The 14,621-nt window shown below is 40.8% G+C and overlaps 2 protein-coding genes across 2 annotated transcripts in view; both read right to left on the minus strand.

The window, feature by feature from the left end:
* The window catches only part of LOC107039228, a 55,099-nt gene that overhangs the window by 23,513 nt on the left and 16,965 nt on the right, over positions 1-14,621 (minus strand). The window lies entirely within an intron of this gene.
* LOC107039229 lies at positions 10,680-13,570 on the minus strand. The gene is made up of 3 exons (XM_015258746.1): positions 13,080-13,570; positions 10,927-11,068; positions 10,680-10,845 (listed from the first exon to the last, which is right to left on the minus strand). Exons 1-3 carry the CDS (start codon positions 13,535-13,537, stop codon positions 10,825-10,827), a joined length of 621 nt encoding a protein of 206 aa, XP_015114232.1. The 5' UTR covers positions 13,538-13,570; the 3' UTR covers positions 10,680-10,824.

Consider the following 14,621-nt stretch of genomic DNA (forward strand, 5'->3'; position numbering starts at 1 on the left):
CACTTGGTCGCACTAATTGACGCAATTATTTCGGTCCCGTCAACGGTCGAGATACATTGAATATCATTTTAAATCCGACCGAAGTATTCCACAATTGCGGACCATTCATTATCCCTGATTCCATTGAAATATTGAATTATACGTATTTCGATGCGAATTTTGATGGCCTCGTTAAGCTTTCGATTTACGAATCATTTGACTTTTGGTCGCGGTCGATCGTTTCGATGGTGCGTTTCATATCCAATTTGGGAGATAGTAAAAATCAACGTCCAATTGGTGGATATGACAGTTACATAATTTTCCGGATATATATTTTGATAAATTTTCCCGTTTATGATGCATGTCTCTATTTGATTTGTGACAATATGAACCATCAGTTGAGAAGTGATATGTAAACGTGCATGTGTTTCAAAGATGATTTAGGAGAATTGAAATCGCTTGATTTTAGTGATTTTCATGAATTCAATGGCGGGTGTAACGGAAGAGGAGTCCTATTACTATCGAGCCCTGATTCAATCGCTGAACCCGAAAATTCCAAATTTTCAAATGCATTTATTGCAGCTCATCACCTAAGGCAGACAAGTCTCCCAGCCACAAGCGAAGAACAAGTCTCTCTACTTAAGAAACCGCGAAATTCGTCTAGTTGAACTGAATTATTCCACCTCCAATGAATCTCCCTTCAATCCTCAATTTTGCCATCGACCTGTCATTTAACCGAACTTCAGCGCAAATCTGTGGAAACTCACTTCCTCTCCGGGTGTCTCAAACTCTCGACACATATTGAGATATTAATTTGAATCAAAACCCGAAGTTGAGTTAATTTACATCTGTCAAAGTGGTATATGCCAGTAGCAACGTTTGCCAGTTTCTCATGGATCTATTCCCCGAAAGTTACTCAAGAGACACTACCACCCATGTTGAACGTGATGTTCAAAGTGTACAGAGAGTTTGGACTCTGCTGTAAGCGGACAGGGATGAATATCACTACGTGGCCATGGTTATGAAATGATGGAGATTAGTATGCGAGTAATCTATCTTTCTCCAAACTATTTATACGATTTCCTGAGTAGACTCTGGAGAAAAGCTGCCTCATATCACAGAAATTATGTCGGTGACAAAAACGGTGACAAAAACGTGACTGTTTTACCGTGTGACCGTCACACTCCAAATAGATAAAATTTTATTTTTCGATCGTACTTATACCATTGAGATATTTTCTGTAAACATTTCTCCGCTGAATTTATTAAAGTCTTCTTATTTGATTTTTCAAATTCAAGAAACAAGGAAATAGCGTTGAAAAAATGTGGAACATTCATGTCGAAGTATTCCCAATAAAAAAATCTAATTCCAGTGATTTTTTCCCTAAAATAGGGGAGCTTTGAAATTTTTTTTAAATTTTCTTGGCACCCCAGGTGATATTAGTTCGAAGATCGACAATCACAAAGCGCTAACATGAGTGTCACTGGTATTTCGATTCAAAAAAGAAAAGAACCAGTGGTAAGTTTATTGACTAAGTGTCATTTTTCTCACTGGGAATGGCCGAACAGTTGAGATCAATGAATGAATATGATTTCAGACAACATTAATTTTAGATTGAAAGGTTCGAGCGCCGACTGAGCCAAAATCCCGCAACAATTTTTCATCACAATTTTCCACACAATATTCATCTGAAAATTCCACTTCACATTCAAGATTCCCTGGCTGAAGGCCCCTAACCCTTAACGAAAAACCAGTGAAATTGGAAAATTTGTGACAAGTTTCTGTGACAGAATAATTCATGACAGTCACGTTACATCTAACTAGTTGATGGTCATATATCAGTCGATATCATGACCGAAATTCTGACACGAAAAAAATGACGTCACATGACTGTTACGTGATCATCATACTGTTCTGACCTGACAGATTCTGAAATGTGACGTTATTTCGCTTCCCTGGTGCATATTAAAGTCATGAAAATTTCACGGGATTCTCGTCCCAAACGCTTTGCACTCAAGCAACAATATTTATATTTGGCTCCAGAATTTAGTTTCGTGAGGTCATGTAACTTTTTTCTCAGTGTATCTTCTGGTGAAATTCTATACAATATTTTCCTTGCAGATTCATGAAGGGTATATGTAGTTCGTGTGTTTGTCTTCCACGCCTTTAAAACCACTCGAGTCCCCCTCACAGCTTTTGGTACGAGTGTTTGTTCAACAGTATACATTTAAAAGCAGGAAAATATGCTGAACCCGGGCTTTTTCCGGCTTTCCAGCTTACCGACTTGGTGATTCGATATTAAAATCATCGGTCCGTCTCGTACATTTCCATACAAGAGTGCATGTATCACATTTTTTTGTTAATCTGCGGAAGTGAATTTTTTTTTAATGCCCTTTCATCTACTTTTCTATCACTCTAATTGCAGAGCTAGAGCTGCAACAAGAGGAAGAGTAATCCTCGGTGAGCGAATGATCGGATGAATTGGAAAATAAAATTCAATGCCCCGTGATAGAATGGAAATCCAATAACAGAAACAAGCGCAAAATTGTGGATTGCCGTAATAACCGAGAGATGGGGTATAAAAAACCAATGGTCTAATTTTCAGAATCTCGACGGGTATGGAGTACTATAAAATCCAGTGGCATTTAGATCTAGTGCATCGATCCGCCGGCATTCTTGTAATTCCGTCGGAATATTGGACGATGGGAAAAGATGAAGGGGGGACTCAAGTGGGATGAATGCCGTGAAACTAGGCAAGAACTTTTGGAATTACGTCATCATTGATCTGTCAGGTACGTGTGAATATTCACAATTACTTTTTCGCGATAATCTCGTTGAATATTTGATGTGAAGAGATAATGGAATTCCTCACTTTCTATTCGTGCGAATTGAGAGTCCAACGATGTTGAAGCTTGAAATTTTGAATTTTTTTTGTCACCAATCACACGGTGGTGATTAGTGGTCATTAACCCTCCTGTAGTCGCACGTCTCTGCCGCACGTCGTTGATCGCGTGGTAAGTGCCGCGCCATCCGTACATTCTCGAGCGCAGCGTTGCCAGAGCCATCCGACACTATAAACATATCACCGGTCAGCGACCCCCCACTCCGCACACGCTGCTTGAGACTGCCGCGAGTCTCGGCAACACCGCTCGTCAAATTTCCGTGCGAGCGTGGCTGCGCTCATTCTCGCTAACCGCCCTCGACAAAAAAATTAATTGAGAAAAAAATTGTCAGTGCAGGGCAACTCGAGCGTATTTAATCTCATCAGGACACATCATTTGAGGAATTCGTAAATAGGCAGAGCATAATTCATCACATTTCTAGAGATATCGTGAAAATAAGTTGGAGCATTAGGATGGCCTACCATTCACCAACAATCAACCAGCAATCACCCCTTCACCGAGAGAAAATTGAATCGGTTTTTCCCAAAGTATGAACAATTGAAACTCGCAACAAAAGATAGGAACAAAAGTTGCAAGTTTTTCGTGAACAGCTCACGGTTGGATAAACGAAAGACCAGGAGTTGAGTAGATGTTACTCGACCGAGTATGGCTTTTCAGCTGTTTGGAGTGCTCAGGCACGTTCACAACGTGAGAGGTTTCGCTCCTATGCCCCATGGTAGTTCCCCAAATGGAGGGTTATAACGAAAGATCCAGTGGTGGAATGGATAGCAAGGGGTTGTAGCCCTTCGTAACAGCTCACCTGTACGATTTCAATGAACTTGTACGACGTTAATCCTTGTCGCTTGTATTGCGATACTCTAGGTTTATGGAATTTACCGTGTTCGGTGGATGGTCCTAAGGCAGCCCCTCGACGTTACACGTATGTGCGTTTAACTACTGCTCTTTGACGTTGCCATATCGGCTCACGATAGCCATCGAGGGCTTTCTGGAAGCTGTCCAACTGGTTCGTTAACTTTTCAAGCGAGGCCAACACTCGATGATAGTAGGGGCGATTGAATCTGCAGTGCAACAGATACCTGGGGAGAACCTTTAGATAGTTGGTAGGTCAGCTTGCCTATTTTTTCAGAATTGCCTTGACTGCCGGATGATATACGGCAAATGGGAAATACTTTTTGAAAATATAATCAGGTTAGGATCAACATTACTTCTAAAATCAGATAGCTGGATGCAAGTAAGTCTTCTAAAGGTAATCTATGTAGTGTTGAGTCAGCATTAGGCCCTCACTCAACCAGACGAGATTCAACAGAATTGTTTGCTTCGTTACTTCTCTTCCTTTTGGTCTTAAACTACTACTCTCATCTCAACTATAATCAAGTGGGAATCAACACTACTTCCAAAATCAGATAGCTTGATGCACGTCAATCGTCTAAAGGTAATCTATGTAGTGTCAACTCAGCATAACTAGATCGATTTTGGACAGAGATCTTCTTAAGCCTTCGTTCAGCCAGATGAGGCCCATCAGAATAGTTTGTTTCGTTTCTTTTGCTATTTCTGCTTCTTTTGCTCTTGATTTTACTACTCTCATCTCAACTATAATCAGCTCAGAATCAACACCACTTCCAAAATCAGATAGCTTGATGCACATCAGTCGTCTAAAGGTAATCTATGTAGTGACGAGTCAGCATCGCTGAACGATCTTGGACGGAGGTCTTCTTAAGCCTCATTTAGGCAGACGAGGCTCAACAGAATTGCTTTCTTCGTTATTTCTCTTCCTTTTGCACCTAAACTACCGCTCTCATCCCAACTATAACACCAAAGGTTGTCGGAAAAGAGCTTAGGCATTCAAATTTCGGAAAAGTACCGGTAATACAAAACAGGCGTTACCTAAGACGTTACCAAGCCAGCCCTAGGGGAAGAGGGGATTTAAAGTTTTCTCTTTAACATAGAATGAGAGTCAAGATGCTAGTGCATGCATATCGGCTCTCTCCACCACTGGGCTGCACAAGCGCAAGCATTATTATATTTTGTATTTAACCGAACTTTGATGGTTGTTTCGCAGGTACAGTGAGGGAGGCGCGGTACGTGAGAGTTTCGGCACAACAAACTTTCACGTCTTTAACTTGTGCTACTCCGAGACTTGAAACAACGTGCGGAAAAGGTAGAGGCACATTGACAAAGATTCGTTGGGATGGAAGAACCAGGGCAGACGTTCGTCATTGAAGCCTCTGGTCCAACAGAATACATCAGGGGACGAATTTTCTCATCCCCTTTCTAGCTTTTTCATCTTGTATCTTTTGTTTTCGGGTGACTCTGAGTTGGGTGACGTTGCTCGAATTTTCACCAACTTGGCATTCTCGTTAGTGCTATTATTCGGCGTGCCTGGGATGCTCAAGTCGATGGAGGGAGAGAAGGTGAGGAAAGTTTAAGGAGTTATGAACATTTTGAATTGCCCTTCATCACGGGTAGAATTTAGCCAACTATTTCTGTTATTTCAGGCGACGTTGGTAGTATCATTGATGAAAGTTGCTGGAGTTAATTCATGGGGTTGAGCTGGATTTGAGGATAAACATACATGAGTGGTGAGTGCAATTGGATAAATATAATCTTTTTGAGCAAATATGTCGTGGATCATGAAAGTTGTAGCTTGGCGATCCTCAAGTTCGAGATATTGTGGGTGTTGTTTGGGAAAATATGAAATTCTGAAATGATGGAAATCAAGCACATTTAGTAGAATTGTTTGAACAGCTGATTTTTATCATTTGAAATGGCCCGTTCTGCCCCACGTCTCTTATTTATTAAACTAGATCATCGTGATTTCGATGACTTTGTTCTTTTCTTGAATCATTGATATCGAATTGATATCGGACAACTCCTAAACGGGTCGTACCTAGAATAATTGAATCAGGACTTTTCAGGCCAAAATATCCGTCTCTGGCACTAAGTCTAATTGAATCACGTAGATATTTCCTCACTCACTGTATGAGACCCCCGTCAAGCTTTGTAGTATAGCATGCCAGCATATTGCTCAGTCCGAATAATTCCCATTCCCCCAGAATGTAGATGTGGTTTACATCCGAAATTACTCGCCTCAAAATAGATATTGTACACACGCCAACGCATTATTTTACGTACCACATAAAAGCGTCACGTGTCTAATATGAAATGTGCATTTACATTCGGCCTGTGCGGGCCAAACTTCTGTTGCCATTCCAAATTCAAACGTCCCGTTTTCTGTGGCAAAGTGCAAAACCAATCCCCCTGTTTCGAGAGGGGTCCGAGTTTTCTGGTGTATAAACGCATAGCCAAAATTTACTGGCCACAGTAATTTATCAGAGGCCAGACCAGACGGCTTGCTGATTGTGCGAGAATTTTGTAACGTATTGCAATGCGATTGTTGATTTAGAGCTGACGTTTAAAAGCTTCCATCTGCGATGTATGCGGGTCTCAATTGCTACCATAAAGAAAGTTTCTTTTTTTCGTCTGATGAAGCTATAAATTTTCCTATATTGGGTTGTTTGATATCACGTGCACATCTGTCAGAACTCGATGGCTTTCATCTGACAAATCATGGGGAATATTTTATCGGCTTTATCGACGCGCCGTTTCGCCGTTTCGACGTTGGAACCCTAGTGGAAAATCCAAAAATTATAACGTTACATACCTGATCAGAATCTGATATCATAACTTGATCGGTGTCTGATCAAGACCTGACCAAAATTTAACCCGGGATGACTTCCAGAATACGTCACACCCCCACCCAACTCCCCGAAACTTTGCCACCCCTCCCCCTCCCTAATTAATCAATTTCGCCCCGGCAAGTCTCCCTTACACTTCAACCCACTCCCCGAAAATCCCGTCAACTCCCTTGCCACCAATAATACCCGTCACAAGTAATAATAAAACCTAATAGTCCATAAACCCCAGCATTAAACCGCCCCCCGCTCCCTCCGCAAACTTTTCACTCCCTCAATTAGGTCACCGCGTACCCAAAATAGGAGTCACCAAGTTTGACATCAGGCGACGCTCTCCACTGTTCCCGGTGAATGCCTCAGGCCTCTACTCGTCACACCAGACGCATGCCTTCCGGCGATCCCTCTTAGCGAGCGAGAGGGACACACATCTCCAAAATCTCTAGGTAAGTGCGAACGTTTAAGTGGCACCGTACACTCAGAACCAAATTTCCATTGGTTACCCACCATCCAGAGCCCTTCATTCCTCCAACCCTTCATTCCTCTTTTCATCCGACGTTGCATAACGCCATTTGCCATTGTATGACTCAGTGCATGTGTCGAGGAGCTGAATCGGGGGAGGAAGGAATGCCATTTCACTGCCCTACATCCTCCGCGCAAACTCTCCCTCCCTCTCGCCTTTTTTTTCCTGTCACCCCTCATACAACCCATAGTACACACTTTCCACCCTCTCATCCCTCCGCCCCGCCGTTTCCATTCGCACTATCCTTACATCGCCTGGCATTCGGCCCCGTTTATACCTCCGTGTGGTGCATTTTGAGACGTCTCTTAGGCACTATAACCCCCCCCCCCCCCTCAAATGTAAAGAGGATGTTGAAGGGGCCCAAGGGGCGGGGAGGGGCTGGGGGAGGGGGAGGGGTATAGGGGCGTTGAAGTAGGGAAAATATTCAACGTGATCTTTTACGTCGAGAGGCAATTTGTGGAATTCTCCTCCTGGAGAAATTCGCAGGGTCGAAATTATAGACATCTTCAGTGTTCTCACACCTGTGGACAAATTCAAGGCAACAATTTTCAGGACAGCGACACTGAATGGGATTGAGGGGAAAAAATCATGAAATTTCAGGCTTCACTGAGAATTCAGTAAAATTCCAGAATTTTAAGCAGCATGCAGACGAGTAATTCTTAATGTCTTTGAATTTCCAATCTAAGATTAATGTTCAGTGCCAAATTGTTATACATTGAACTTTCAGTGAAATCTGAAATTTCATTATTTTTTACCCCTAAATCGCATTCAGTGTCATTGTCCTGGAAATGCAGATTGAGAGCACCAGTGAAAGCTGTGTTAATATGTTAAAACCATTTTAGTGATGAAGTACGAAGAGGAGTCTTGAAAAGTGCATGGAGAGAAATATTCAAGAAACATTACGGAACATTTCACGTAATCCGCAAGCGAGAGTCGTTTTCAGTGAATTTCTATAGGAATATAAGAGAATAAATCTGAAACGTTCAGTAAATTTTCGGGTCTGTCACCGAAAAAATACGAAAAAGTCACGTAATTTCTCTGGAAGTTGTAAAATCTAACAGAAACTTCAAGACTTATTATGCCTCAGAACATGAAAATTCTTGGATTTACTAAGAATTTTTACGAAAAGTTCCGGAAAAATTACGGAACGTGTTGTTAAAATCTCCCCCTCACGGTGACTCATGGCTAGCCGTGAGGCGTCGGACGGATGAGTAATTTTTACAGAACAGATCGTAGAATTTACGTGACGATTGACACTTTTTATTGAATTTTACTTCGCTCCCAGATTACGTTTCGAAACGTAATTTTTACGTCTTTTTTCTGGTAATTTTTATTGAATATTTCTCTCCGTGTAAGCTTTGTTCTTAAGGATGTTTAGAACATCCGAAACCCACATTATTCACCATAATTTTAATATTGTCTCGTATGCCAGGTTCACATTTCAGCCACACGTGGGTAATAATCTTAATCCTTCCATCAGAGCATCCTAGTGAGAAATTAATGTTTGGAAATCACTTTTTGTAACATTACGCTTAGGGAAGAAACGTGACCGTGTGAACTTTGATCGAGATGTCGCATGGGTTAGACACTCAATATATTGAAAAAAAACCACAAGCCATTTACTTTAGACTATGGAGAATCCATCGCCGGCGAAAACAAGTAGGGGACCGGGCCATATAGGCGTGATATCTTCGATTGATTTTCGAATTCCTCTAAAAAAAATTTGACCGCCATCACGAGTCGAGCAACGCGACAACACCGCACAACAGCTGATCGAGGTCGGTAAAGTCGGTGACGATAATTCAGTGCTGGAAGCATATGGACACGTATAACACACACAAACATTCATCTCACTGTTACAACCCCACTACTAGCCGAAGCGTGCGATGTTGCCCGATCAAAATTCGACTGTTACCACTGCAGTCACAAGTCCTCCATTATCTATGAACATTTTCTTTAATTATTGTTTTTGCGACCGGAAAAGTACGCCGTAACACCTGCAATTTGATGAGAAAAATCATTTGTAACATGAATGATTTAATTAGTCAATTTTATTTTTATTCTCAACTGAGTTGTCCACTTGATAGGTTATACATCCTTAAAATATGGTTTTGAACTTTTGCAACCGTAACCTTAAGAAACTTGAATATTCTACGACATTGATAAAATACTTTAGTCAATCAATCAATCTCTCTTTCTTTTTTTCCGTCACCCTTCGTACAACTCATACGACACGTTTTTCCACGCCCTCACCGCTCCCCTTTTTCTTCTTCTCTACCCTTGCATCACTTGGTGCGATCGGCCCCGTTTATACCTCCGTGGGGCGCATTTTGAGACGTCTCTTAGGCACTGCAACCCCCCAATGCAAAGAGGATGGCGAAAGGCCTGAGGGGCAAGCGGGGAGGGGCATATGAGCGTTGAAATAGGCAAAATATTCAACGTCATCTTTTTTTTTGCTAAACTACTTTTTATGGGAGACGCATGCACTTTTCGGAGGTACAAAATCGGGTCGCAATCCTCGGGTGCTTGCTGCGAGTGCGGCCGGCGGGGGAGGGGGAGGAGAAGGAGGAGGAGGAGGAGGAGGATTTCCGTCGATTTCTCGACGTCGAGAATATTCCTGACGAGGTCCCGAGTGCATTGCCGAGTGTTTTTGTTGGCTGAGGTTTTTTGGGCTTTGTTGAGAGCTTTCGAGATTTACACGTTTGTTGAGGTTCTGCTGGATGGTTGTACGACGCTTTTCTTGCTTGGAGGAAGGATGAGGGCCTTTGTCATTTGTTGTTGCACTGTTAAAAATTTTCGTCTCAATTTTCCGTGTTGAATCCCGGAAATTTTTATCGTGTTTATTTCCTGTGAAATTTCTGAATATCTAGTGATTAAAAAATCAAATGTTCCGTTGATTTTCTGTTCGAATGATTTGAAAGTTCGGAAAAATCCGGAAAATTCAGAGGAAAAGTGAAAATTCGTGGAATTTTGGTTCTAAGTATTCATGTTCCATTGAAAATTCAGTCAACTCGTGAAATTTCTGTCTCACTGCCACTGAAAACTTATGAATTTCCGGGAATTCTACCTGAAACTTGAAATTTCGTGACCATTTTTCCGCTAAAATGGACTCAATGTCACGCTTATGAGAATTACTATCACATTTTCCATGAAATTTCGAAAAATTTCTGAGTGTGCATAGTTTTCTGCTGTTGAGGTTAAAAAATTACCTAGAAAATCGTCGAAAATTTTACTGCAGGAAAGGTAATCGTGGAGCGAAACGTAATTCACTGCAAAAATACCTGTATGTGGAGGATATTTTTTATGACAGTGAATAGAGGTGAAATTTTACCGAAAGTGTTCGTAAAAAATCATTGCAGAGTAAATTTTACAATTTTGGCACGAATGACCCTCACGTTGAGAAAATTTTGAAATAAGACTGGCCGAAATTCTCCACTATTCGTCAAAAGCCTGCTGTGCCCTAAAAGCCTCGTCACTCTCAAGCTTGAGCTCCGAATCCTCCATATACTTAGTATAATCGACTGCAATCAGTCCTAAGGAAAGAATTCCAATCTCATTGTTGAATTCTTTATGAAATAATTCTATTCCTCCCAGTGGAGATGGCGGATGCGATACAGCTGGTAATGCATCGAAGTACGGTAATGTAACTAGTCCTGGGAGTCCCACGTGACGACTAGCGTCAATCTCAATATACTTATTTGATTGTGATTCATCGGCCGACCTTTGCTGCCTACCATATGTCATTTTCTCTCTGGAATGCGTAAAAATGTAGTTTACTATCTTCAAAAATTATCCGTCAAACTCTATTGTATCATTAACCCTATCAACGTACCTGTACGCTACGTTGGATGTAATAGTCTTCACTCCACAATGACCCAATAATTTTCCAGTGGGATGATAGAATCTCCTTGCTATTAGCGAAATAGCTATCCGTTTCGGAGAAGCTGCTTCTTTCGACAAAGTGAGTTGTACCCCTGAACGACAAGTACAACACATGAGCATATATCAACATATATCTCATTATATTGTAGAAATCCAAATCGACTTCTGATGATGAAAATTTGGTACTCGAAATTAAGACTTCGAAATTAAGGGTCACAAGGGTCATGAGGGTCAGATTAAGAGTCCAATAAGGGCCACAAGAGTCAGATTAAGGGTTATATAGGTCAGATTAAGGGTCGCAAGAGCTAGATTAAGGGCCCAAATAGGGGTGAAAAAGGACAGATTAAGGGTCGGAAGGGTCAAATTAAGAGCGCAAATCAAGGTAAGAAAGGTCAGATTGAGGGTCTAAATAAGTGTCAGAATAAGGATCACAAAGGACAGATTAAAAGTCTAAATAACGGTCACGGGGGTCAAAATAAGCGTCACAAGAATCAGATTAAGGGTCAGAATAAGGATCCACATAAGGGCCACAAAGCCAGATTAAGGGTCGCAAGATTAAGGGTCACAAGGATGAGATTAAGGGCTTAAATGAGGGTAACAAAGGTCAGGTTAAGTGTCTAAATAAGTGTCACAAGGATTGGATGAAGGGTCACAAGGGTCAGATACAACTGCTGAATTTCGTCTCCTTTCAACAATTCAATCAATCGGAAATCAGAAAAGCCATTGAACTCGACACAATCCAAGGCAAGAGAAATCGTAAGAATTTTGCGACTCGAACACGGAGAGAAATATTCCATAAAAATTACGTATCTTTTTCGTAATTCCGGAGCGTAATGTGGTTGTAGGAAATTTTACGGAACTGTCACGGAATTTTTCCAGAGCGTTCTGTAATTTTTATCTGAATCTCCTGTGAAAAATTACGGTACCGTCACTAAAATTTTCTGAGTCGATTCCGTAATCGGTGAGTGAATTGTGAGTTCCGTAATTTTTACTGAACATTTCTCTCAGTGAAAGGGTTTAGAATTACAAATAAATCAATCGTGCACTCTACAATGAACACGGTAGAACAAGAGATAGAAATTCTCTCGGAAAGAGCTTTCAATTTTCATCATTTCTCCCTTTTTTTTGCTATCAACTTGTTTTTTTTCCTTCATGTCTCCTTTTACCAAACGGAAATGAGAGATGGAATAAAGAAGGTAGAGCTGGTTGGAGCGAAATTGGTTGAAATGGGAGGTAAAAAGGAGAGTATTTTTCGATACAAGAGTTTCTTGCTCGATGCGGTGAGACAAGTGGTTGGAAAAGAGAAGCTTACGTGCTTGAAATTGGTATATATCTGCGTTCTTCCGTGGAACGAGGGATGGGGCGAGTGGAGGTGAAGGGTATCGATATAAGGAGTGCATAGAGCGGGGCCCGTAGAAGAGGGATAATGCCAAGTTATCAGTTCCGTTTGAAGTTTTTAAACGATGGAAGTCCCTCCTATGAGGGTACTTTTATCTTCCTCCGGTGGTTTCTTCCACTTTTCAACATTTTTCACTCCTCATTTCACTCTAAATATTTTTCAGAGACTCCGAGAAACTGGGGAAAACTCCTTATGCAGGGATTTTCGTGGAAAATTGTGCCCAGTTTGGGAGAGAGAAGTTTTCTTTTTTTTGCAGAGAATTTAATTTCCATTTTTGCTGCCGAATGGAAGCTTTGTAAGGGCTCAAATTTACACGGAGAAAATTATTTGATGAATTTCACTAACTAGTTGGTGAAATTTTTCTCGATTTCTACACTGATAGAATGATTCATTTATTCCAAACGAGATTCGTTAACTATTAACGAATGGTAGAGTTGAATATGACCAAATGAATATTCGTTAATAGTTAACGAATGGTTCACTTGAATGGCGAAAGTCATTTCAATCAAGGCTCCTCAAATATACATTCGTTAACGAATGAACATTTGGTGAGACCGAATAGGCCCTAACCTTCAACCAAAATCCATTCGTTAACAATAACTAATCCGCTCTATCAGTGTAAATATTCCCGTGTATGATATATCAGTGCACATACCTCGGCACCTTCGAGGAATAGATCAAGCAGATTTGGATGCAGACTGTACCTCGGAAACAGGATATCGATTACTGCATCAACTTTTTTTCTCAACTTGTCAGTATACAATTGTTGCGTCGCGAAGAGACACAAATCAGCGATTGGCCCTGGTTCATCATCTAATAACACTTTTTCTTTAAAACTATTGAAGGTGGAATCAAGGCCGTGAATTTTATCAAGTAGATGGAGGAGAATGAGATCCTTTTTGATTGTTCCTCCCGTGGAATCCATGAGCAGGTTCATTGCAACTTGTCGGGTATGTCCGAGGTAATGCCATACTTCTATCAAGTTGTTTGAATCGTCTGTAAGGCCCATCAGTTCGATTGAAGTGTCGGAGAGGTAATCCCAAATGTTTCCACTCCATTGTAGGATAGTTTCTGGCAGTAATGTTGGTAGAAGTATTTCACTCACTGTTAATTGAATCAACAACGGAAATATTGCAGCGGAGAGTTCCTTCCTGATTTTCATTTCAGCAACTCCTGTTTCGGCTTAAGATGCAAAAGTGCTACATAGAAATGCAATTGTAGGAATGCAACAGCAATATTTATACGGAAACTATTGTGTGAAATTATCGTTCATATAGTGTGAGTCTTGAGGAAAATTTTCAATTTTTTTATCTGTCACCTTCTCGATTTTATGGCCCAATGTCCAACCAGTTATCTCCATGTAACGCTCTCTATACCGTAGGATTTTTTTATAGCTTCCTTGATATGCACGTGGTAGGGAAGTGGAGATGATAAGACAATGAAAAATGACACACATAAAATTTTGAAAATTTTGATGTCCTTCGGAAGGAGTTTATTGAAGAGATAATATGTGCTGCCACTTTTGATGGACCTCCACGGAGAACAAAATTCCAGAATTTTTCTGGAGAAATTCAGGCAAAAAACTGCTAGCACGGGAAAAGAGGCGCAATGTGACAGCCAAAAAAAAATTCCAGTGCCGGCACTAGAAATTTTATTGGAGAAAACGTGAATTTATTCCCGTATTTCTGTGAAAATTTCACAGAAATCCCCAGAAATTTCACCAGAAATACCAAGAAATTTTACCTCAACAGCACTAGAATTTTTCATAGCTGGTCGATTGTAATTTTTTCCAGTATTCGTACTAGAATTTTTCTAGAAAATCTCTCTCCGTGTAGAGTATCGAAATGAGACCCAAAAAGGGAACTCAAATGGCCTTAGAAAATTTTAAAAAATTCAAACGTTTTTTAGTGCACGGAGAGAAATATTCAGTAAAAATTACGGAACCCACAATTCACTCACCGATTACGGAATCGACTCAGAAAATTTAAGTGACGGTATCGTAATTTTTCACAGGAGATTCAGATAAAAATTACGGAACGCTCCGAAAAAATTCCGTGACAGTTCCGTAAAATTTCCTACACCCATATTTCGATCCGGAATTACGGAAAAGACTGCTAGCACGGGAAAAGAGGCGCAAAGTGACGGCCAGGAAAAAATTTCAGTGCCGACACTAGAAATTTTATTGGAGAAAACGTGAATTTATTCCCGTATTTCTGTGAAAATTTCACAGAAATCCCCAGAAATTT

Source organism: Diachasma alloeum, unplaced genomic scaffold (assembly GCF_001412515.2).
Source record: "Diachasma alloeum isolate Michigan unplaced genomic scaffold, Dall2.0 Dall_scaffold_00295, whole genome shotgun sequence".
NCBI classification, from domain to species: Eukaryota; Metazoa; Arthropoda; class Insecta; order Hymenoptera; family Braconidae; genus Diachasma; species Diachasma alloeum.

Coding starts and splice junctions, on each gene's coding strand:
- LOC107039229 (XM_015258746.1), bottom strand. CDS start 13,537: ATGAAAATCAGGAAGGAACTCTCCGCTGCAATATTTCCGTTGTTGATT. Junction 11,069..13,079: donor ATCGATATCCTGTTTCCGAG/GTACAGTCTGCA, acceptor CTTGTCGTTCAG/GGGTACAACTCACTTTGTCG. Junction 10,846..10,926: donor ACATCCAACGTAGCGTACAG/GTACGTTGATAG, acceptor TACGCATTCCAG/AGAGAAAATGACATATGGTA.